Source organism: Cnephaeus nilssonii (genome assembly GCF_951640355.1).
Source record: "Cnephaeus nilssonii genome assembly, chromosome: 14".
Classification (NCBI taxonomy): domain Eukaryota; kingdom Metazoa; phylum Chordata; class Mammalia; order Chiroptera; family Vespertilionidae; genus Cnephaeus; species Cnephaeus nilssonii.
In genome coordinates, this window is record NC_137085.1 from 2920966 (window position 1) to 2944932 (window position 23967).

The 23967-nt window shown below is 50.9% G+C and overlaps 1 protein-coding gene across 2 annotated transcripts; it reads left to right on the plus strand.

Moving 5' to 3' along the window:
• Positions 1-238: 238 nt before the first annotated feature.
• On the plus strand, positions 239-19815 carry TTF1 (transcription termination factor 1). 2 transcript variants are annotated; one of them, XM_079791230.1, is made up of 11 exons: positions 239-274; positions 2239-3182; positions 4998-5233; positions 6661-6846; positions 7724-7802; positions 8453-8583; positions 8703-8937; positions 10578-10667; positions 10759-10824; positions 14669-14754; positions 15629-19815. In XM_079791230.1, exons 2-11 carry the CDS (start codon positions 2257-2259, stop codon positions 15805-15807), a joined length of 2214 nt encoding a protein of 737 aa, XP_079647356.1. In that variant the 5' UTR covers positions 239-274; positions 2239-2256; the 3' UTR covers positions 15808-19815. The 2 variants fall into 2 exon arrangements, 1 of the variants encoding a protein (XP_079647356.1); XR_013814560.1 differs by lacking the exons at positions 14669-14754; positions 15629-19815 and having other exon boundaries at positions 8703-8930; positions 10759-10828.
• The last annotated feature ends 4152 nt before the right edge of the window (positions 19816-23967 follow it).

Sequence of the window (23967 nt, forward strand, 5' to 3'; positions counted from 1 at the left end):
CTGTGGATGGAGCTCAGCAGAAATCACTAAATTAATGGGGTGCAGGCATGCACTGCCACCCATGGGAGAATTCGGGCCCACTTCCTTAGTTTTAGGACCCCGCTCCCTCCTACCCGACCCCAGGGCCAAAATGGGCAGAGACCACGCCTCCGTCCCCGTCCAGCTGCCAGCAGGTCAGCGTGGCAGCGGGACCGGAAGTGACGCAGCCACTTCCGCTTCCACCGCAGCAGCACTTCCGGGTCGGAAGAAAGGCGGCGGCGCTCTCGGACTGCAGGTAGAGAGCGGGTTTTGTTCCGGGTTTTTGAGACGTGCGTGCGGACCCCGAGCGGCGGAGGTCGTTGCTCGGGGAGGCGCGCCCGCGGCCGGGCCCCGGGGTGCGCGTGGCGCCCGTTCCTCCGCGGCCGCTCCCGGCCCCGTCGCGCGGGAACCCGGGGCCTTTGCGCCAAAGGGGGCCGAGTGGGCCCTCGGGCAGCTCCCCCTCCGGCCCGCACGCCCGTCCCAGGGCCCTGCGCGGCGGCGGGGGTCGGGGTCGGTCAGCTCGCAGAAGTGGAGATAAACGCGAATCCGCTCCGGAGGCACCGAGCGCGGGGGCCAGGCACGGTCCCGCGGAGCCGAGGGCGCCGGGGAAGCGGCGGGTTGTTGGGCAGCACTGCGTGCCCGGGAGCGGGAGCGGGAGCGGGGGAAGCGCTGAGAGGCCCTCCTGAGTGACTTTCGGACTTCAGACCCGTGTTAGCTCAGCAGGGAAGGCGGAGGCAGCGCGCTCCTGGGAGAACGAGCTGCCGTTGGAAGGGAGGCCTCGGTGTGTTCGCACCAAAGGAGGGGGAGCTGGCCAGGTGGGCGGGGCAGGTCTGGAAAGTTTTGGGACTTGATCTTAAGAATAACGGGAAACCTTAACGTGGTTTTAGCTGGAAGTGACTATATATTTAAAAGGTTGCGTTGAATTCAAGCAACCAGAGGGAGAGACTTGGGTATTCACACAAAAGAAAGAAATGGATGGAAAGTAGAAGAATGTTCGCTGGCATCATCTGCTCTGGGCATTGTTAGGAAGAGGCCTGAGAGATGGGCCAGGAAGGTGCCTGTGGAATGTAGGGCTGAAGGTGCTGGCACTCTTACCCGAGCAAGCTCAGGGAGGAGGAGGGTGGAGGCGACAAAGACGTGGGCTGAGAAGTGGGTGGAAGGGGAGGAAACGGAGAGAGCAGTTTCTCTCAAGAGATGCTGCTGTGAGGGGAGGAAAGGATGGACTTTAGGGGGAGAGGATGGGTGCATCCTTTTGCCTCTCCTTCCAACCCCAATCCTATATAATAAAAGGCTAACAGGTAAATCAACCAAATGGCAGAACTACTGGTCGTTATGACGCGCACTGACCACCAGAGGGCAGACGCTCAACACAGGAGCTGCCCCCTGGTGCTCAGCCAGAAGCTGGGCTCATGGCTGGCAAGCACAGTGGTGGTGGCAGGAGCCTCTCCTGCCTCTGCAGCAACGCTAAGGATGTCTGACTGCCGGCTTAGGCCCACTCCCCGGGGAGCAGGCAGTCAGACATCCCCGAGGGCTTCTGGACTGAGAGAGGGCGCAGGTTGGGCTGAGCGACCCTCTCCCCCCCCCCCCCAAGTGCACAAATTTCATACACCGGGCCTCTAGTTAAGAAATAAAAGATTACAGCCGTAAGAGAAACTGGCTCTGTACTTGTCCCGGATCCCTGAATTTGCCAATTGTAACCCTCATTTCTGTGTTCATAGTTTTACTGCATATGTATGCATTGAGAAAAGATGCATAAAAGCGTTTGTGGATTTTAGACTCAATATACGTGATACCATAATGTGTATCCTTTTGACTAGGGAAAGCTTTCCTGAGGCAGTGATATTCCAGGCGAGCTCTGGGGATGGGAGGAGGAGGGGGCCGGGAAGGCAGTGGAGAGTGTTCCAGACACACGGAACCAGGTGCTATCAGACCTGGAGCCAAGAGGAGGATGGTGGCACGTCTGTGGGACCAGGAAAGGGCATGTGTGGCTGGAGCACAGAGTTGGAAGGAGAGGCAAAAGGTGACGCTGTGGGGAGCAGGGCCTGGCCGTGGGAGCAGGCAGAGTGGGGTACTGTGAGCCTCCTGAGCATGTAGAATAGCATGCGATGGATAGTCATGATTCCAGCTTGTCACTTGCCGTACGATTTCACTTTCTGTGATTGTGTGTTTCTCCTGAGGCTAATGTGTAAGATGCTTTGCAAATAAGCCATTGTTGTCAAGTTTGCCTCTAGGAGTAAAATGGAAGGCGAATGGCGCGGCTTGGACATCCACACTCCGGTGTTTGACAAGAAGAAGTACTCTGTAGAGAAGGACAGACAGCGGCTTCATGCCCATGAGAGTTTCAGAGATGCCCCCCCGGCGAGCGAACACTCTCACAAAACGAAGAGGGGGCAGAAGAGGAAGGACCACCAGCATCTCGCCTCTGCTCCTTTGAAAACCTCAGAACTCAGTGAGGAGGCCCCTGCTCCGGCCAGAAAGAGGAAAAAGAGGAGTGCTTTGAGGATACAGGACGGAACGGGCGTGTATGTCATGGTGGATAAAGAAAACATCGAGAACATGCCGAAGAATTTTAGAAGGAATGTTGACATCGTTTATATTGACATGAGCAGGGAACAAGAGGCACCCAGAGAGCCCGAAGCGGACCAGTCGCCTGCAGTTACTAAGCGACGGGAAGAGCCGTACAATCAAGTCCGGGAGAAAAAGAAAAAGAAGCTGCGGCGGGAAGCTGCGTCCTGCGATGCTGTGCTGGGGGGGCCAGGCCCGGGCGCCAGCGTCCTGCCCCAGCCGGGGTCCCCGCTTTCTGCGGGCCTGGGAGACCCCGTCACACAGCTGCCAGGCGCTGCTCATGAAAAGAAGCCTGAGAAAAGAAAGAGGAAGATCTCACATCGCCAGGGATGTGAGAGTCCTGAGACCCCGAACTCCGAGGGGTCACAGGTGCTCCATGGCCCGGGGACTGCGGAAGGCAGCGGGGAGCCCTGCAGATTAAAGAAAAGGGCTAAGAAAAGGAGGCGAAGGTCCCCTGTTGAAAGTGCTCCCTCGGGGCTCCCCACCAGCTTTGAGGACCCGCTGCCTGACTCACTGGAAGGTAACGCTTCCTCGATTGAGGCAAGTGCGACACCCCGGCCCCGAGAGGAGGAACGCCAGGCGTGTTCGGGAGTGCCGAGGTAACGCGGCCGCTGTGCCTTCTGAGGGTGCCCCTCCTCGGGCTGGGTCTGGGTCTGGGCCTCTGTTCGCACGTCCACATGAATGGCAGGGCTCCCAGAGGTAGGACACGTGCCGTTCAGCCATGTGACTCGCAGGCAGCTTCCTTTCTTCACGTGTAACGGCAGTTAGATGAGCTTTGCACTGAGAACTCTTCCAGCCTGGAATTCTGTAACTAACTAACAGGCATTGACGACCCCTGGTCACCTGTGTCTCTTTGCATGGAGATAGAAGAAAGGAAGAGATGACCTATACTGTTACCGAGCAGGGAAAAACTTGAATTAGGGTCTAAGAAAAGAAATGTTAATACTAGTTATATAATTATCACTAGAGGCTCAGTGCACAAAATTTGTGCAAGAGCAGGCCTTCCCTCCCCCAGCTACCAGCACCGGCTTCCCTCTGGCACCCGGACCCACGCTTCCCTCGCAGCCCTTGCTTCGTCCGGATGTTGGGTCTAATTAGCATATTATGCTTTTATTATTATAGATTTGAGGATAGTGTCAAATGAATAAAAGCAGGGATTTTTTTTTAATCACTTTAATGCTCAGTTTCTGGGACTTGGGACAGATTCCCCCAACCCCCAATTTTTACTCAGTGGCTTTCTTACATTTGCTACGTTGTCCTGGCTTAACATAGTTCCACCGCAGTGACATGGGAGAGGCCCCCCTCGGGTGGTGCGGATAACAGTTGTGGCCATGCTCACGTCATCCTCTGAGCCATCTTACCCGGGATATTTTCAGAACACTGATAATGAGGCAGGAATACTCTAGGACTGTGGTTCTTTCTCTTTTTTAAAAATATATTTTTATTGCTTTTAGAGAGAGGAAGGGAGAGGGACAGAGAGTTAGAAACATTGATGAGAAACATCAACCTGCCTCCTGCACGCCCCCTACTGGGGATTGAACCAGCAACCCGGGCCTGTGACCTGACTGGGAATCAAACCAGTTACCTCTTGGTTCATGGGTGGACGCTCAACCACCGAGCCACACCAGCTGGACTAGGACTATGGTTCTTAACTTCCATTGGGCCGTGTGCCCTGAAAACTGTTGCCCCTTTCCTTAGACAAGTGCACACCACTTTTTCAGTTTCCTGTCTGAGCAGTTAGTTGATACAGTTGAACATATGAAAAGGAGATTTGAACATCTGGCAGAGAGTTTGGGGATGAATTAGCTAGTGAACGATACATAGAAAACCAGGCAAAGGGGAAATGTGGCCATTACTGACCACAGCAAAAAGAAGTAACAGTGGAAACCCTGGATCATTTAACTAATAACCATTATTATAAAACGTAACATTGCAAGGGTTGGGGAGAGGCATCTTGGGTGTCCATGGGGGAAGAAGAGGACCTAGCCTGTGAGGAAGTAAATAAAACAATAATTGAGAAATAGGACTGTAAGAAGTAATCTCTGGTGGAAACGGCTTAGGATGCCACGTCTGCCTTGTAGGCACCTCTGAGTTAGCAGTTACCCCCAAGAGTCCAGACATCCCCCACTGAACCACCTCTTGTCGAAGTGAGTCACTTCAGGAAAAGACTTTAAAAACTACTAGAGCCCAGCCGGTGTGGCTCAGCAGTTGAGCATCAACCCAGGAATCAAGAGGTTGCTGGTTCATTCTAGTCGGGGCACATGCCTGCGGGCAGCAGATGAATAATGCTCCCCTCTCATCAGTGTTTCTGTCTCTCTATACCTCTCCTTTTTCTCTATAAAAATCAATAAAAGCATTTAAAAAACAAAAGCTAAGTGATGTCTCAATGCTAATCAGTTCAATTTCCCTCTTAGGTTAGGACCTCCCGATGAAGAAAGCGATGAAGAAAGCAATTTGGATTCGGCCCGAGACTCTGAGGCGCAGTATCTGTCTGGAGACTCGAGAGACGCGGACGATGCGGATGTGGACCTGGCCTCCGCCGTGAGGCAGCTCCGGGAGTTCATCCCCGGCATCGGGGCGAGGGCCGCCACCACGATTAAGCGCATGTACCGGGATGACTTGGGACGGTTCCAGGAGTTCAAGGCGCAGGGTGAGCGGTGTGGCACTCGGTGCTGCTGAACGCCCAGAAGCACCCCTCACCCGGCTTCTGTGAGCGGTTCAGATTTACAGAGTCACTGTGGCCGTCCTCCAGCCACGGTGGCTGTATCTCCATCCAGAATTGCTTTTTAAATTGAATTTGTCAGGGTTACCTTGATAAATAAAATTATGTAGGTTTCCGGTGTACTTGATAGTACATCATGCACCCAGAATTGTCTGACTGTGAAATGAAACCAGTGAAGTGCACAGGTCTCCCCTTTGCCCAGCGGGCCAGGGAGGCAAGGAGGACTGGGCTGCAGGGACCAGCTCACCCACAGACGAGGTCAATCCTGAAGGAAGGGGAGGAGAGAAGGAGCCGAATTGGTTGTGGCCTGGGAAGGATACGGAAGTGAAGTAAACACTAACTCCTCAGCTTCCACAGCTGTCGTTTCTGTCCCTGAGATACTGACTTAGGGTGAGCTGGGGGAGTGGGCTGGTGCCAGACAAGCCCAGCTTGGTCTCCTCCTCGATCTCACTGTGTCACAAGCGCCTCCCAGGAAGCCGCCTGGATTTAAGAAGAAGCTGCAGATGTAAGGCCAGTGCTAAAATGAGCAGTGTTTACCCAGAGCTGCTGTGCGGCCAGTACCACTGGTCAGTGAGAAAGAAGGGGGGCCTTATGGACACAATCACGTGGATAAATTAAGCGAGAAAAACAATTTATAGAGAGTGTCTATAGAATGATCCCATTTTATTTGTATACTAGAGGCCCGATGCATGAAATTTGTGCAAGAGTGGGCCTTCCTTCTCCCGGCTGCTGGCACCGGCTTCCCTCACAGCCCTGGCTTTGTCCAGAAAGTCATCCGGAAGGACGTCTAGTCTAATTAGCATATTACGCTTTTATTATAGATTCTGTGCTGAGATGTTTGAGTATTTTATGAAATATTTTAAAAATAAGTCTAATAGAAATACACTGTATAATGCAGTTAACATGGAATGAAGCTGAGAGCTGGAGTAATTAGGAGGAGAATGTCGGGTCATATGTCCCTCCCTGGTACATGTGCATAGAGATCCACCGGGTCACGGCTGCCGCAGGGGGCAGGGGAGAGTGAACTTTCATTTCGTACTCTGAATTTTTAATGAATTCTAATGAACATATGTGCACTTTCTAACATAAAAAAAGAACTACTTTAATAGGCAGTTGATGAGTCAGGAAGGCCCCTTGGAGTGGGATGACCAGGGAGACCTCGGGAGCAGAGGGTGGCTTGAGCTGAATCAGAAGGAAAGCGGGTTCCGCAGCGGGACCGGAGGCCCAGCTCCCGCGCACCAGCCGGGCGGGGACAGCTGGCGGGCCCCTGCATTGTCCTTGCTGAGGAGCGCTTGCGAGGTTTGCTCTTACTCATTGTTGACAACATATACTTTTTCTCCCTCCCCAAACCCTAGGTGTCGCCATTAAATTTGGCAAGTTTTCTGCGAAGGAAAATCAGCAGTTAGAGAAAAACGTGCAAGAATTTCTGGCCCTGACGGGAATCGAGAACGCGGACAAGCTGCTGTACACGGACAGGTACCCGGAGGAGAAAGCCGCCATCACCAACTTAAAGAGGAAGTACGCGTTTCGGTTGCACATCGGTGAGTTCAGGTGTTCGCTCTGCCCGCCCTCGGCCTCGCACCGCGTGCGGTGACCCTGTGAGCACTGAGCCAGCGCCGGCCCGGGTGCTGTCAGCGCTGCCGGAGGGACCCGTGTCTCGCTGGCAGCCTGTCCGGGGGTCAGGAATGTGCTCGTGCCTCCTAGGCACAGGGCTTCGCAGATGGTAGGAAGAATGAACTGGTCAACCTCTAGCTTCCCTGCTGGGTAGTAATTATGGTTTTGGTTTCTCTTCCTGTTCTTCGCGGCATATGTTTTGCATTTACTGCACCAGCATCTCCCGGAGGCAGCAGGGTCTCCTGAGCATTTGAAGTGTAGCCGTGTGTGCCATCCACGTAGCCGGGACCCTCCTGGAGGCGACGCTTGGAAATCAAGGCCGTGAAGCCATAAGCATTGGCCTGAAAACCTCTCTCAAACTTAAAGGAGCTAATTTCCGAGGATTTTGCTGGGGTGTGCCCAGGAACGCGGCCGAGCGAGCCCTGTGGAGGGCCGTTTCCTGCTCGGGGAGCGAGGCGGGCTGACTCGTTTGGAGAGTTCTTACGGAGAGCTGTTGGCCTGTGTCCCCCACAGCCTCCCTCTATTCACATTATGTCAGCATTGCTTTGCCTTAGGAGGGTCTTTTCCGGGAATTGGGGAGACCAGAGCTGGAGCCACATACAAAGTGTCCAGTTTTCAGAGGTCTCCAAGGCAACGGGGGATTGTGTACATCCGCTTCCCAAGACAGCTTCCCGCAGGCCCCGGCATCCCAGCCTTGCCCAGGTCCTGGATAGTTAGTGGTGAAAGGGCTGCTCTGGGCCCCTTTACCCCCGTGACCACCTCCTGCCACACCGCGAGCCCGCTGACCGTCTTTCTCTGACTTAGGGAAGGGCATCGCCCGGCCCTGGAAACTCGTGTACTACCGAGCCAAGAAGATGTTTGACGTCAATAATTACAAAGGCAGGTAAGACAGCGTCAGCGGCTGGACAAGAACGGCTCTGGTCTTTGCTGACACTGACACCAGGTCAGGAGTCAGGCCTGCAGACCTGTGTGAAAGCAGGCGTGCCCCTGCGGTCAGGTGATGTCTTCTTTCCATTTCCAACTCGAACCTGTGTGGTCTCCCCTCTATATCTTCTGCTTTTTCTTTCTTTTTTAAAAAATATATTTTTATTGATTTCAGAGGGGAAGGGAGAAGGAGAGAGATAGAAACATCAGTGATGAGAATCATTGATCGGCTGCCTCCTGCACGCCACCTACTGGGAATTGAGCCCACAATGCCCTGACCGGGGATCGGACCATGACCTCCTGGTTCATAGGTCGATGCTCAACCACTGAGCCACACAGGCCGGGCCTCCGCTTTTTCTTTACACTCCCATTCCCACACTCGCTGTCTCTGCCTCCCTGCTGCTCTGGAAGTCTGCTCTGCTACCTGTAAGCTCCTCGTGGGCCCCGACGTTCCCTCTCGGTGCCGCGCTCCCTGAGCACGTGGCTCAGGTCTTGGGTCGCGGTAAATATCGGAAGGTGGAGGTTAATGTTACGTTATGTGAATTTCGCCTAACTACAGAATACGTTTTAAAATGAAAAAGAAATTGTGACATGTTCCCTCTGTCGTAGGTACAGCAAAGGGGATACGGAGAAGTTAAAGATGTACCATTCCCTCCATGGCAACGACTGGAAGAAGATCGGGGATTTGGTGGCTCGAAGCAGCCTCTCCGTGGCCCTCAAGTTCTCCCAGATCAGCAGTGGTGAGTGCGGCTCGTGCCTGCCTGGGGGCTCGCCGGGTGAGCGGAGGAGCCAGTGCGCAGGGCTGTTGGCGGCCTGTCTCTGAGAGAGCCGCTGACTTGTTTTTTATGTTTATCGATAGAAAGAAACCATGGTGCTTGGAGTAAGACGGAAACCCAGAGACTAATCAGAGCCGTTGAAGAAGTGATTCTAAAGACAATGTCTCCCCAGGACTTAGAGGAGGTAGATTCTAGATTCCAAGAGAATCCCGAAGGCTGCCTGTCCGTTGTTCGGGAAAAACTCTACAAGGGCATATCTTGGGTAGAAGTCGAAGCTAAAGTCGGAACCAGAAATTGGATGCAGTGTAAAAGTAAGTGGTAAGTTTTAAGACTTCTTATGCAAATTTCAACAAGACATGCTCTCTCTCCTCCCCCTCCCCCGCTCCACACACACACACACACACACACACACACACACACACACACACACTTCCCGGAGGCGGGTGGATGGTGAGGTTATAAGAACACGTGGAGGCATCTGGTACAAGGCGGTGCTTGAGCGGCCCGATTCACTGTCCGTCTTCCTCACAAGGCACTGAGGCTGCCTAATGCTGAATACTGACGTCTGATGTCTTCAGTCTGTCCCTTTCTAAGTCCTGAGTAACAAGGTGGTTTTGTTTGTAGCATTAAAAGATAAATAAGGGGGCAGGAGGAGTGAGGGGGTTAGAGGGGAGACAAGGGGACAGCTGTAATACTTTCAACAATAAAGATACAGTTAACAAAGAGTTAAACAAGCATAGTGCTTCGAAAAAACTAAAACCGACATTCAGAAGAGAAATCGCAAACACTGGTCATAGAGCTCTGCCTTTAAATCGGGCGGTCCACCTGCCTTCACCCCGAGGGACCACTCTCCACCTCAGCCCTTCTTCGGCCCATCGTCACCCGGGAGAGCCTCACCGGGTTGCTCTGTGCGCCCTGCCTCGTGCAGCTTTCCCCGCCCCGAGGGTCTCAGAGCCCGCCCTCCGGTGGGGTCTGGCAGCTCAGGACCCGCACCGGGCGGCTCAGGCGTCCTGTCAGATGAGAAGGAAACCCCGAGCTGGCGTGTTTTATGCTAAAAGTAAACTCTTAGGTTATACTGTGTACTGCTATGCACCTTACCTTCCGTTGCAGAGTTATTTTAACAGGACTACGCTCAGGGAAATACACTCCAAAGAGCAGATAATGTTGCGGGGAGAGAGTGTAAGACGGGGAACCAGAGCCCTTCCCCCCTGCATTTTAGATTGAGAAAGGATGGGGGACGAGCCTCCATTGGAGGGTTGATCGGTGTTAAACAAGGGGACCACCTCCAGAATCACCATGATTGACGTGCAAGACTTGCTTTGCTTCTCAATCTGAAGGAAAAAGCACTTGTAGCCTAAACGTACGTTTACTTCATGTAACAGTGACATGACCTCAAGTGACACATTTCACACCAGTGTACGTGGATGGCTGTTAGAACACCGGTACCATTACCACATCTCTCCCTTAGCAAGGAGGTGAATGGAATGGCTCTGATAATGTCCATCAGATGGTGACAAATCGTGCTGTGCAAGACAAGGACTTTTAAAACATTTCACAGTGGGTCGTTCCTCTCATTAGGAACTTCACCCTTTCCTGCAGCCGTTGGCTTTGGCCTTGGAGGAACCATCAGATCATTCATCACTTTGCTAAATTTGTCTCAGTTGGTTTTCCAGCGGCTGCTCACAGTAGAAAAGCAATGTCGGTCTGTTTATGAGCAACTAAACCAAAGCGAGTGCCACAGCGCCCTCAGGCAGCTGCTGAAAGGCCTGCTTCCCCCTTTTTAACTTGTTTATTATGGCAATTTCCTAACACACGGTGGATGGTGGCAGATGTGGGCAGGGATGAGTTGCAGGAGTTGGAAAGTGGTGCTGAGGAGGGGGTTTAGCTGAGAAGACAGGGAACTTGAACAGAAACTGCGCCTCTGATAGTGAACTATACTGCTCTTTCTGTGAATGCAGGACAGAAATTCTCACCAAGAGGATGACGAATGGCCGGGATGTGTACCGCGGGGTGAACGCCCTCCAGGCCAAAATCAACCTGATTGAGAGGTACGGCCCGGGAGCAGCGCTGCCATTACCACTGCCCTGGCCCCGAGAACAGCAGTGAGCTTGAAAACTGAATATTTATGTTTTCTCATAGGTTGTATGAAATAAATGTGGAAGATGCTAATGAAATAGACTGGGAAGATCTTGCTAGTACCATAGGGTAAGACCATCTTATATCCTATATAATAAAAGGCTAATATGCAAATTGACCGAATGGCGGAACGACTGGTCGCTATGACGCGCACTGACCACCAGGGCGCAGACACTCAACGCAGGAGCTGCCCCCTGGTGGTCAGTGTGCTCCCACAGGGGGAGCGCCATTCAGCCAGAAGGCCTGAGCTGGGCTCACGGCTGGCAAGCGCAGCGGCGGTGGCGGGAGCCTCTCCCGCCTCCACAGCAGCGCTAAGGATGGCCGACTGCCAGCTTAGGCCTGCTCCCTGGACATCCCCTGAGGGCTCCAAGACTGTGAGAGGGCGCAGGCCGGGCTGAGGGACCTATACGAATTTCGTACACTGGGCCTCTAGTCTGTTTAATATTAAGCTACTTAAAAGATAAGAGGTCACTTTTAAGAAATGACTATCAGATTTTAATAGTCATGCTGCATGTGGACTTTACCTACTAGTTGTTTTATGTGTATGTGTATTTAGACCTCCCACCCCGCCCCCACCAAAGACACCAGAGAGGAGTGAATGAAATATGTACCAAGTCCCTCTGAGCAAAGCAAATTGTGAGAGTGGTGGGGTGCAGGAGTTGTGGGCTTTGCAAGTGGGTGTTGAGGGATTGTGTGGCCTTTCGTTTGGAAGGTGGAGAGGAGCAAGGCCCGGCAGCCTGGCTGACTTTCAGGAGCGTGGCTGCGGGTGGGAAGTTGCCGTCGATCAGGAAGGGTTTAAACAGGTTCGGTGGGTAGTTTTGTACACCTTGGGATGTGGCCAAAGAATAATCCACCTTTTTTAAGCTGGGAGAACGGGAATCCCTGAGTGACAGGCCCTGCTCGAGTCACAGAGACATGCCCCTGGTTCCAAATGCTTTCCTTTGCTAGCTGTCCTGAGGGGGCACACCTTCAGTACCGGGTCCTCAGAGGGGATGGTGTCAGGTGCTTAGAAGGAAGGGGACCCTGCCTTGCACCCCACCAACTTCCATCCTGAGGACTATGTCCACAAAGCCCGCCCTTCAGGTTATCAAATCACTTTTTGTTGTTGTTATTAATCTTCACCCAAGGATATATTTTTCCATTGATTTCTAGAGAGAGTGGAAGGGAGAGGGAGACAGAGAGAAACATAGATTGGTTGCCTCCTGCATACACCCCCACCAGGACCCAGGAAGCTGCACACAAAGTACATGCCCTTGACCAGAATCGAACCTGGGACCCAATCATCATTTGCCTCTACATACTTAACAGATAAAATTATCAACCTAACCATCTTAACTGCTAGATTAATTATTGAAACAAATAAGTCACACTTTTACTGTTTAAGAAAAATTGTCCAGGCAGTGAAGTTAGTGATTTTTCACTTTAGAAACTAAGATTTGGTTGTTTCGGTCTTACTTGCTATAAAGTGCAAGTGTATTTGAGTCACCAAGACATCATCAGCATTGCTTTTTTAGCTTTGCAAAAAAAAAATCAGGGCCCTGTGCCTCCCAGTGGTGACCAGTATGTATCCTAAGCGTAACAGGGAAGAGGGTAGAATTTGGAGTCAAATCACCCAAGTGTCCCCGCTCTGCCCTTTATTAGCTGTGAGATCTTGGACTTCTCTGCGCCTCAGTTTCCCCGTCTCTAAAATGAGGAGGAAGAGTAGTGGCTCCCCGGTAGAGTGGCCGTGAGGCTTGTTGGTTGCTACGTGGGAAGTGCTGAGGGCAGGGCCAAGTCCAAGGTGAGCGACGGCACATGCTGGCTCCTGTTATACCAGCTGTACCGGTTAATAATGCGGATTTTTTTCAATAGATGGAGTTACACATATGTTGATATAAATGCGATTTGATATGTATGCTGTTTTGTTGTAATGACAGCAAGCTTCAAAACTTCATCTGTCAAATTTTCTGAAGGTGTTAACATCATAGATATTTTTACGCTTAAAAATGTCAAGTTTTGTGCCAAAAAATGAGCATTTGCGGGAAGTTTTAATTTATTTTGAAGAAAAGTGCTGCTGAAAGTTATCATATACTTTGGGAAGCTTATGGTGAACATGCTCCATCTCAAGATACTTGTGAACGCTGGTTTAAACGCTTTAAAAGTGATGATTTCGATGTAAAAGACAAAGAATGTCCGGGTGCCGGAGCCTGCCGGCATCAGTCGAACAGTACCTGCAAGGGGGGTGAGGATGAGAAATGACAGATAGAAAACAGGATGGGATCGGGAGGATGGAAGCACTTCCCGCTTGCCATCCCGAGTTTATTTTTCTCCACACTTTTATACAGGGTCAGTTACGTTCCATACATTACATCATTCCTATAATGTGGTAAGCATAATTATACCCCTTTGTTTCAGGTTTCCTACTGACCTTTACACAAAGCTCCTTATCTTGGCTAAGATCCCAACGGCTATACCTATACATACACCTCTGACGCCACCTAAGTTCCTTTCCATCAGATAATCTAGCCATGCTTCTTGCTGAAGGATAATTATGCTTATAAATTAACTGTGCTTGAAGGTTAACTAAGCTCTAGGGGGCAGAATGTGTGATTACTAAACTATTGTGCTTAGGGGTCTCTAAGCCTAAGGGGGGCAGGATGCATGACTAACCTTGGGAACAGGCAGGCCACTTTGTGAAACCTGCCCTCTCAGGACTTTGTCAACTGAGGTCGCTCCCGACATCCGGGTCAACCGAAAAAGTTTGAAGACCAACAATTACAAGAATTATTGAATAAAGATTCGTGTCAAACTCAAAAACAATTTGCAAAAAGATTAAACGTTGCTCAGCAAACATTTTCCGATCGTTTACAAGCAATGGGAAAGATTTTAAAGGAAGGAAAATGGGTGCCACATCAACTGAATGAAAGACAAATGGAAAACCGAAAAGTCATCAGTAAAATGTTGCTTCAGCGGCACGAAAAAAAGTCTGTTTTGCATCGAATTGTGACTGGCGATGAAAAAATGGATTTATGTTGAGAATCCCAAACGCACAAAATCATGGGTTGATCCAGGTCAACCATCAACATCAACTGCAAGGCCAAATCACTTCGGAAAGAAGACAATGCTCTGCATTTGGTGGGATCAGGAAGGTGTGGTGTATTATGAGCTTCTAAAACCAGGTGAAACAGTTAATACTGATCGCTACCGACAACAAATAATCAATTTGAACCACGCTTTGATCATGAAATGACCAGAATGGGCCAGAAGACACGGCAAAGTAATTTTGCTTCATGATGACGCACCATCACACACTTCAAAACCAATTAAGACACGTTAAAAGATCTTGCCTGGGAAGTATGAACCCACCCGCCGTATTCACCAGACCTTGCTCCTTCAGATTACCACTTGTTCCGATCGATGGCACATGCACTTTCTGAGCAGCACTTCAAAACATACAAAGAAGTGGAAAATTGGGTCTCTGAATGGTTTGCCTCAAAACAAGTAAAGTTCTATTGGGACGGTATCCACCAATTACCTGAAAGATGGGGGCATGTGTAGCTGGCGATGGACATTACTTTGAATAAAGCACTTTTGATGTTTCTCTTGAAATTACCGTGTTTTCTTTGATTATAAAATCCGTATTATTAACCGGTACACCTGGTATTTTGTCTTCCCAGCTGGTGCCTTAGATTATTCCAGTCTAAACAGAACCCATCTTGTACTGCTGGCTTTCTTCCTTCTGTGTGTGTTTAACCAGGGATCACAGCTTCCCGTGTGTCTTACTTGTATTACTGCTGTGGCCATGATGACTTCACGTTCAAGGCGAGGAAAGCTCCTCAGGCTCAGGTCCCCCCTCAGTGACTGCTGTTAGTTCTCAGGGCGGAAACGATCAGGGTTTAGACTGACACTAACCTTTCCCCTTTCCTTCCTAAAGTGACGTTCCTCCGTCTTACGTGCAAGCTAAGTTTTATAAGCTGAAAGCCACCTGTGTTCCCTTCTGGCAGAGGAAGACGTTTCCAGGTCAGTATGTGCAGCGTGTGAGTGTGGAGACGTGTGGTGCCCCGTGCTGGGCGTGCCCCCGGCAGAGACTTCCCTCCGAGAGCCTCAGCTCCGGTTGTCAAGTGGAGACAGCTGGCGCCATCATCCCTCCCGACGGGACCTGCAGGGCTGAGTCAGATAGCGACCTGTCGATGTGGTCAGCAGGGTGCTCGGGGCTTCACGAGCACTCAGTGAATGCTCGAGAGGGCTCCTGGGTTGCCGTCACATGCACACACTCACACCGTGTGCACACACACACACACACTGCATGCACACACTCAATCCACATGCGTGCACATACACTTCTAGGAAAAACATAAGAAGCCACTTCCTTCTTTGCAGCCATCGGTGAGTGGATAGGTATGTGATTCCCAGACCCAGGTCATCAGAGTCATGTGAGGAGCTTGTCCAAAGTGTGCATAGCGGCCCATCCAGACATACAGGATGCTCATCGCCAGGCGACCGGGGCTGGATTCCCCGGACAAGCCTGCAGGAGTGTCTCAAGGGGCCGCCCAGCCCCGTGTCTGGAGACCCCTGGCTCGGGTGCTACTCCGCCCGGGAGTGTGAGGAACCGTGTGCATTCAGCAGACACCACTCCCTGGGTTGAACCCTGGCCTCGTCCCGACTGAGTCCCTGACGTTTCAGGAGCCTGGGTGCCCTCATTTGAGAAACAGATAGCGTGCCTGCCTCCGAGGAGTGTTGAGAGGGTTGAGTGAGCGAATGGAAGCAAACCAGTGAGAACAGGGTCTTGCATGTGAGAACAGCATGGAGCAGGCGTGTCAGCAATGCCCTCTGACCCTTGACCTTGGGAAGAGGCTTTGCACAAATCACTTCAAAGTTCAATCTTTCTCTTTAGAGATTATAGACTACCTTTATGAGACGAGTCTGCCTTTGCTCAAAGAGAAGCTGGAGAAGAAGGTGGAGAAAAGAGGCGCGGCGCCCCCTCCCGCGGCCCCCCGGCGTGTCTTCCGGTTCAGGGACATCTTCCACTGCGACGCCGACAGTGAGGAGGAGGACGGAGGCGGGCGGAGTTAGGAGCGGGCGTCCTTCTCCTGCTCTCTGGGTTTGGCTGTATCACATCGAGTGTCAGCAAGCGCTTTCAGTGCCGGCGGCTGGAGGAGACTGTGGCCACGGGGAGGCGTGAGGGTGACGACCTCGCTGTGGAGCATTGAGAATGACTAGCATTGGCTGATGCGTGTGTTTCCATGTGAAGAGGAGGAGGAACATGTGAGTTGACTTAACATATCTGTCCGATGGCAAACCAGTGTGGTTTCTGTGGAGCCAGTGTCCCGAGCCCCCAGGGCAGCAGAGGTGGGCGCGTCCTGTAAGCATTCGCTGTGCTGACTCAGCTGTGTGGCCGCGGCAAAGAGACGTCGGCAGCCCAGCGTGCCTGGCCTTGGCTTCTGCTCCTCGCTTGTTTACGTCTGTTCTCGGCGGCGAAGTGCAGATGAGCGTTGGAAGGAAATCGTGGTGTGTGTTCCCGCAGCCTGGTTTCCGTTCTCATGCACACGGCACAGGTGCCCAGCTGGTCTTCCTGGGGGTGCGCTAGTTTAAAGATGTGCATTCTTCATACAGGATGCCCCTCAGAGCCAGCCACTGAGTTCATGTGGTGTCAACTGCAGGGAAAGCCAGCGCTCCCTTCCATTGCTTCCGGAAAACTGGCTTTGCTGGACGTGGAAGGTGCCACGTGCGTGTTGGGCACACTCGTGCCTACTGGAGTCTCAGGCTAGCCCAGCAGTCGGGAAAGCAAAAGCACTCCCGATGTTTAACCTTTTGCACTCGGATGTCGAGTGTGACTCGACCCGGTTAGCATCGGTAGCAGCTCGAGAAAAAAGCAAGCGAGTGCAAAGGGTTAAACAGGATTTCATATCGGGGTCTAGGCTACAAAATTGTTAAGCGGGATGGGGGAGCAAACGGGGAGGTCGAATACCCAGCGATGAGCCCCGAGGGGAAGCCGCCGTGGCCTGTGGCCCAGCGCACCCCGTGCTCCTCCCCTAATGGGTGGTCTGGAGCCCGGGCAGCTCCATCCCGCCTGCCACTCGGCCTCAGCAGGAATGTGTGTCTCCCAAACACAGCGCTCCTGCCTCCCCTACAGGATGTCTCCCGGTGTCTCCATGGGCAGCTGAGCAGGACCCAGCTGGCCGGGCTTCTGGCCATGTGTGTACAGGACGGAGCACAGGGAGGAGCATGTGGGTGGACAGTGTCCTGTTACGGGGGTGTCGCCGTCCGTGCCAGGATGCACCCCCTGTGCCCTGGGTGTTCTCATCGATGTCAGTCACTTGTGTAACATCATGCTGTGATGTTGGTTCATTCATCTGTAACGCTCCCCATTTCTCCAAACTTGCTATCGTTGGAGAAGGAAGATGAGCAACGCGGTTTAGGGGTCCTGGGTCCCTCGTATCCCCAGCACCTGAACAGTGTGGTGCAGATAATACACACTCACAAATGCTCAGGAAGCACAAGGGTGTTTACTTTTTATAAAGCATTTTGCCCTCAGGCACTCCTCTCTGTCAAGCATACCAGTCTCCATGCTGATGGGAATAGAAAGTGTATGTTCCTTTTGGAGGACAGCCTAGTCAAATATGGCTGATCCCGCCCTAGCTGGTGTGGCTCAGTGGATAGAGTATCGGCCTGGGGACTGAAGGGTCCCAGGTTCGATTCCAGTCGGGGGCACATGCCTGGGTTGTGGACTCAATTCTCAGTAGGGGGCGTGCAGGAGGCAACCAATCAATGATTCTCTCTCATTGATGTTTCTATCTCTCTCTCACTGTCCCTTCCTCTCTGAAATCAATAAAAATACATTTTTTTAAAAAAAGACCTGACTTACAGCAACAATATTTAAATATATATAGGTATATACACACACACACACATTATATATAGCTGATCCCTAAGAATGTACCTATTCTGTCATCCTGCCTGCTACTCCCTGGTTGCAAGTCTCGTGGGGACCCTCAGCGTTTAGGAAATGCCCCCTCAGGGGAAGGAGGGAGAGCGCCCCTTTTTTAACCTCCTTTCCACTGCAGAGTCCTGGCCTCTATGTTGCATAACGAAGTCTGTAAGTGAAGATCCATAGCTAAAAAGCATGCTTATGCAAAAGTGTTACATGACCAGGAACTGGGACAAGAACTGAAATAATGCCAAGTCGAGACTGTTGGACAACCATTGGATTTGTCCCTTGGTCTTGTTTCTTCTGAGACAGGTTTCTTTTCCCCTCTACCTCAGTTCACTTCCTGCATCCTCCTCCCGAGTACAGGAAGTACTTGCGCTTCCTCCTCCGCCCTTTCACCCTCTAAGCGGAGTTGTCTGCACAGTGAGCTCGAGATGCAGCTGTGGACAGGCAGACCTGGTGCCTGTTTTCTCCACCTGAAGAGATCATGGAACTGGTGTGCGAGAATGGCTCCTTTATCACATGCAAAATAAACATGCACATGTTCCTAGGAAACCTGGTAAATAACTGTTTATTCCTAGAATGGCATATCCTATATAATAAAAGCGTAATATGCAAATTGACTGAACAGCCCAACAATGGAACGACCATCCAGACGACCATCTGGGACCACATTATGACACCCACTGGTACCAGGCCAGCCAAGGTGGGTGCGATGCAATTGGTCGGGGGCCCAGCCATCGCCCCAAGATTGCCCCACAGAGGGAGGCCCAGGCCACTGGCTGGCATGGCCATCAATCAGGGCTCCCCACGATTGCCCCAAAGAGAGAGGCCCAGGCCACCCACTGGCAGACTGAAGCGGGTGGGCGGGGCCTCCCTCTGCAAGGGAAGCCCGGGTCCTGGGTGCTGGCAGCCAGAGGGAAGCCGCTGCCAGCAGCTGGGGGAAGGAAGGCCTACTCTTGTACGAATTTCGTGCATCGGGCCTCTAGTTGTACAATAATGTTAATTGCTGACAGGTTTGGTTAACATAAGAGTTTGTATATTTTCTTGACTTTGTAGAAGTAAAAACAAGAAATTGTGTATATATAGAACCATTAAAGTGTGTGGGAAGAGTAAGCCCCATGTGGCTGGTTTTTCTCTGGGCGGTGGGTTATGAGCATAGACCCTTGATGCTGATGCAGAAAATGGGCTGCCAGCTAAGGGATCTGCAACTGAAGGCGAAGCCCAGAGGGAGGTGCGGTTCCCTTTAAGGGCTAATCCTGCTGCTCGGCCACCGAAGTGTGGCTTCTCCAGGATCCACGTCATTGTTCCTCCACACGGGCCCTGGCCCCGGGCGCCCCCTGCAGCCTCGTGTTCCAGCAGCCCAGACACCCATTCCGAGAGAGAAAGGCGTCTCCTGTGGCTCCTAGGTCCTGGGTTTTGTCCCTGATGCCGGGACTGAAGCTTGTGCCCGGCTCTGAGCGCTCACTGCACGGGAAGCAGGGGCTTCTGGAGCTGGGATTTGGCACAGCCTCCCTTGAATGGCGGCGGGAGTCGGTACCCAGTAGAAAGGGTGCCCTCCGCAGAAGAGGTGAATGGACTGAGGAAGCAACCACAGGTGACGGTGACTCGTCTACATTCACTGATGAATTTGACCCAATAAACGTGTGTACTTGGTAAATGATTTTTATAGCGCTCACCTATATCTCCCACGTGCCTCTGGCCATACAAATGTTACCTTTAACCAACAACCTTTTTGCCTCGAAGAATCCAGGATGTGGGAGGGGCGACTGGCGGTGTCGGATGCTGGTGCAGGAGGGAGGAGGGTGCGAGGGAACCATGGCTTTGGTTTGGGATGTGCTGGGAAGAGGATGGACAGAAGAAAAAGCCACTAGAGATACGGATTTGTTTGTCATCTGTGAAACGACAACCCCCGCTTAGAGGGTGAAAGGGCGGAGGAGGAAGCGCAAGTACTTCCTGTACTCGGGAGGAGAGGATGCAGGAAGTCAACTGCGGTAAAGAGGGGAAAAGAAACCTGTCTCAGAAGAAACAAGACCAAGGGACAACAATCTTGACTTGGCGTTATTTCAGTTCTTGGCCCAGTTCCTGGTCATGTGACCCTTTTCCATAAGCATGCTTTTTAGCTATGGATCTTCATTTACAGACTTCGTTATGCAACACAGAGGCCAGGACTCTGCAGTGGAAAGGAGATTAAAAAGGCGCTCTCCCTCCCAGAGCATGCCTGTGCCGTTCCCCCTGCCCCCAAAACGCTGAGGGTCCCCATGAGACTTGCAACCAGGGAGCAGCGGGCAGTGGCGGCTGGTCCTGGGCTAACCCACTGAACCGGCCAGCATGTTGATCATGCACAATGAGCTAAGATGCAGCAGTGAGCAGTGAGATTTGGCGCCTGTTTTCTCAAAGGCTGCATAACCCAACACGTTCTGAGCACCATCTCTAGGTCATCTCCTGAAAGCCACACCACAGTCACAGTTCTTCAGCCTCCACAAGCAACACACCAGCCCACTCCCCGCCTAGCCAGTGGCCAGAGTCCATTGTTACAATCCCTCTCCCTGCACACCCTCCGCTCTCCACCCTCTCTCTCTGTGACACTTGTCTGTTCAAGGCCCCAAACCTGGTGAGTCCTTCCCCCTGCCTCCTACCTGCCCCCAAAGCTCTGTATTCCTAGAAGGAAGTCACACAGCTCAGCTGGCTGGCTTCACTTTAATGACGGTAAACCTCAAATGGACACATGACGTTACCAAAGGAGCTGGCTTTAAGTCTCTTGTAGGCTTGCTTTTCTTTTTTTTACATATATATTTTATTGATTCAGAGAGGAAGGGAGAGGGGGAGAGAGAGAAAAACATCCATGATGAGGGAGAATCATTGATGGGATGCCTCATGCACACCCCACACTGGATCGAGCCTGCAACCGGGGCATGTGCCCTGACTGGGAATTGAACTGTGACCTCCTGGTTCATAGGTTGATGCTCAACCACTGAGGCACACCAGCCGGGCTAGGCTTGCTTTTCTTTTCCTGACATCAGCTGTTTTAAACATTCCCCCTCCCACACCCCGCCTCTGCCCTATTCATGACTCAGAACACTAAAGCCATCAGGGATCGATTCCCCTGTCCTCCACCAAGCAGGTAAATGTACCCCCAATACACTTGTTTCTCCCACTACATGCTCATTCCCTCCACCTGAGCCCTGCAGCCTGGCCCCTGACGTTAGATCAGAGAATTTGATCCTTTGCTGATGCTTCCCCCCAACTTCTAGGTGTTCTTGCCCCCTGGGGCTGCTTTGGGGGCCTCTTCACGTGCTCCGATGCCTTCAAACAAAATGTCCCTGCTGACGGCTCCCAGATGGGTGGCTACAGCCAGAGTCGCAGGCTCAGAGGCATCTGCCCATTTGCCATCTGCATTTAGGTGTCTTATGTTTCAAGTCCAACTTGTTACAACATTTTAGTCCCCACACGACAAGGCTTTCTCATCTCAGCCGGTACCCCCTTTCTCAAGGCTGCCTCTTCTCGCTGGTACCCCCACATCCAGTCCCTGAGCAAACACCCGCCAGACTCCGTCTGCCTCCACCACCTCTACCGGGGTCTCAGGCAGCATCCTGTCTGAATTGCACAGATCCTGCCGGTTACGCATCAGCCCTTTTCCAATCTGGACTCCCCACAGCTGCGACATCACTCCCATTACCGCCCTGTTTGGAAACCTTGACGTGGTTTCCCACTGCATTTGGGGGAATGTTTGGCATAGTGTCTACAAAGATTGCACACAGTCTTCCATCGCTTAGCTTCCCAATCCTCTCTCAGGCCCCTGTTCCCCTCACCCCACACAAAAAATGGTTCTTGCCCCGGCTGGTTTGACTGAGTGGATAGAGCGTCGGCCTGCAGATTGAAGGGTCCTGGGTTTGATTCCGGTCAAGGGCACATGCCTGGGTTGTGGGCTCGATCCCCAGTAGGGGGCGTACAGGAGGCAGCCAATCAATGATTCTATCTCATCCTTGATGTTTCTATCTCCCTCTCCCTCTCTGAAATCAATAAAAATATATATTTTTTTAAAAACAACTTTTTCTTATTTTATTTTGTATTGGTTTCAGGTGTATAGCATCATGGTTAGACAATCATATACTTTACAAAGTGTTCCCCCCCCCCCCCATATTTCTAGGACCCACCTGGCAGCATGCACAGTTATTACAATATTATTGACTATATTTCTGATGCTTTAATTTCTTCCCTGTGACTATTGTAACTGCCAATCTGTACTTCTTAACCTCTTCACCTTTTCACCCACCCCCTCCTTCCCTCCTCCCCCTTTGGCAACCACCAGCCTCTGTGTCTATGAGTTTGTTTCAGTATAAAAAACTTTTTAAGGGGAAAAAAAGGAAACCCGTCAGTATAATCCACTATGTTAACAAAGAATATAAACTATTTGCATTTGAGATGAATTCCAAATCCATCCCATAAAAACTGAGAGCCACTTCCCCAGCCTGAGAAAGAGTACCTGGAAAACCTGCAAACTTCCTTTTAAAAGTGAAACTTTGAGATTGAGGAGCACTTCTCAGCATTATTGTCAGTGCAGTCAAGCAAGAAATGAAATAGACCCACATGGACTGGAAATGAAGACCTAAAACTGCCCTAGTCACGGATGGTTTGATTGTGAATGGAGGAAACCCAAAAGATCTATAGAGAATGCATTGCAGTTGAGTGAAGTTGCTAGAGACCAGATCAACATATAAAAATCAATCCCATGTCTATATCAGTGGCAAACAGAATTAAAAAAAAATTTTAATCCTCATCCGAGAATATGTTTTTATTGATTTTGAGAGTGAGAAACATTGATTGGTTGCCTCTCATACCAGTCCTGACTGGGGATTGAACCTGAAAGGTACGTATTCTGACCAGAAATCGAACCCACAACCTTTCGTTGCACAGGACGATGCTCCAACGGAGCCACCCACCGGCCAGGGCCAGAATTAAAAATTTTAAACAAATCTAGATTAAAATTCCATGCTGACGTAAATTACTACAAATTTAGTGGCTTAAAACCACACGCAATTATTACCTTGCAGTCCTGTAGGTCAGGAGTCCCGTGAGTCCTTTTAGAAAAGAGTCACATAAAAGATAAACTAATTCCCAATAAGCACACAACTAGATAGATGTTCCACAGCATTCGCTGTCGAGGAAATACACACGAGGTACACGTTTAATCCACGGGGATGCCCGCAATGTAAACCATTCACAACGGGAAGTGTTGACAGGCTGCCGGGGTTTTCAGATGCCCGAAGCCCTTTGGGAAACACACCTCCCGGAATGCGGAAATTCCGCTCCTGGCTACGTATCCAAGTGAATGGAAATGCACATCCATTAAGAGACGCGGCCAGTCCTGTTCGGAACAGCTAGTTCTTCTGAGTAGCAGAAAACCTGAAACCACCAGCAGCCACCAGGTGAGTAAAATCAACAACAAATCGTGGGGTTACTCCTTCCCGACACCCCACTCCGCAGTGACAGTGCTTGGTGGACACAGGCGGCAGCTGTGGGCCTCCCGCCTTCCCGTCGGACAAAGGAAGGAGCATCCAGAGGGCGGGGGGCGCGTGGGTGTATTTTATCGGGCATAATTGTATTTTATTGGGCAAATTATAGAACGTGGACTCTGAAGCCAAAGTGAGGATGGATGATGATGAAATCAATAGAAAGTATAACAAAAAACTCAGCAACGCATTAGAAGGGAACCATTTCAAATGGGGAAAGAAATGGTTGATAATCCAAGTCAACGATGAGGAGTGATCAAACGGGGAAAAGGACTGGAATTTTGACATGAAATCCGGACATATAACACGCACAGCATGGATCTAAACATGACAACCTGGTAATAAGGTGTCATGATTCCAACGGTTGAGGTTCGGCCACAACGCCAGCAGCTTTATGTGCTCTGACATCTTCCAGCTCAGATGTGGGGAAGAGATTGAATTTTTCTTTAATTTGGCAACCCTAAAAATGTACGTGACATGGCCGAACAAAATCATTAATTTAAAAGAAGCTTTTATAAACTCAATAAAATTTTATCAGCCTTGCTGGAGAAAAGAATTATCATTGTGTTTCCTGTAAAAAATGATCTTCAACCTTATTGTGAGGTAGAGTAGATGAAGCCAAAATCTGTAACTTTTATAGAGTTGTGTTTGCTGCATATATATATATATATATATATATATATATATATATATATATATATATATATATTGTGTGTGTGTGTGTGTGTGTTTGGGGGAGGTCTGGATTTTTAAAATATTTGTGGAGCGTTTTTTAATTTAAAAATTGTAATT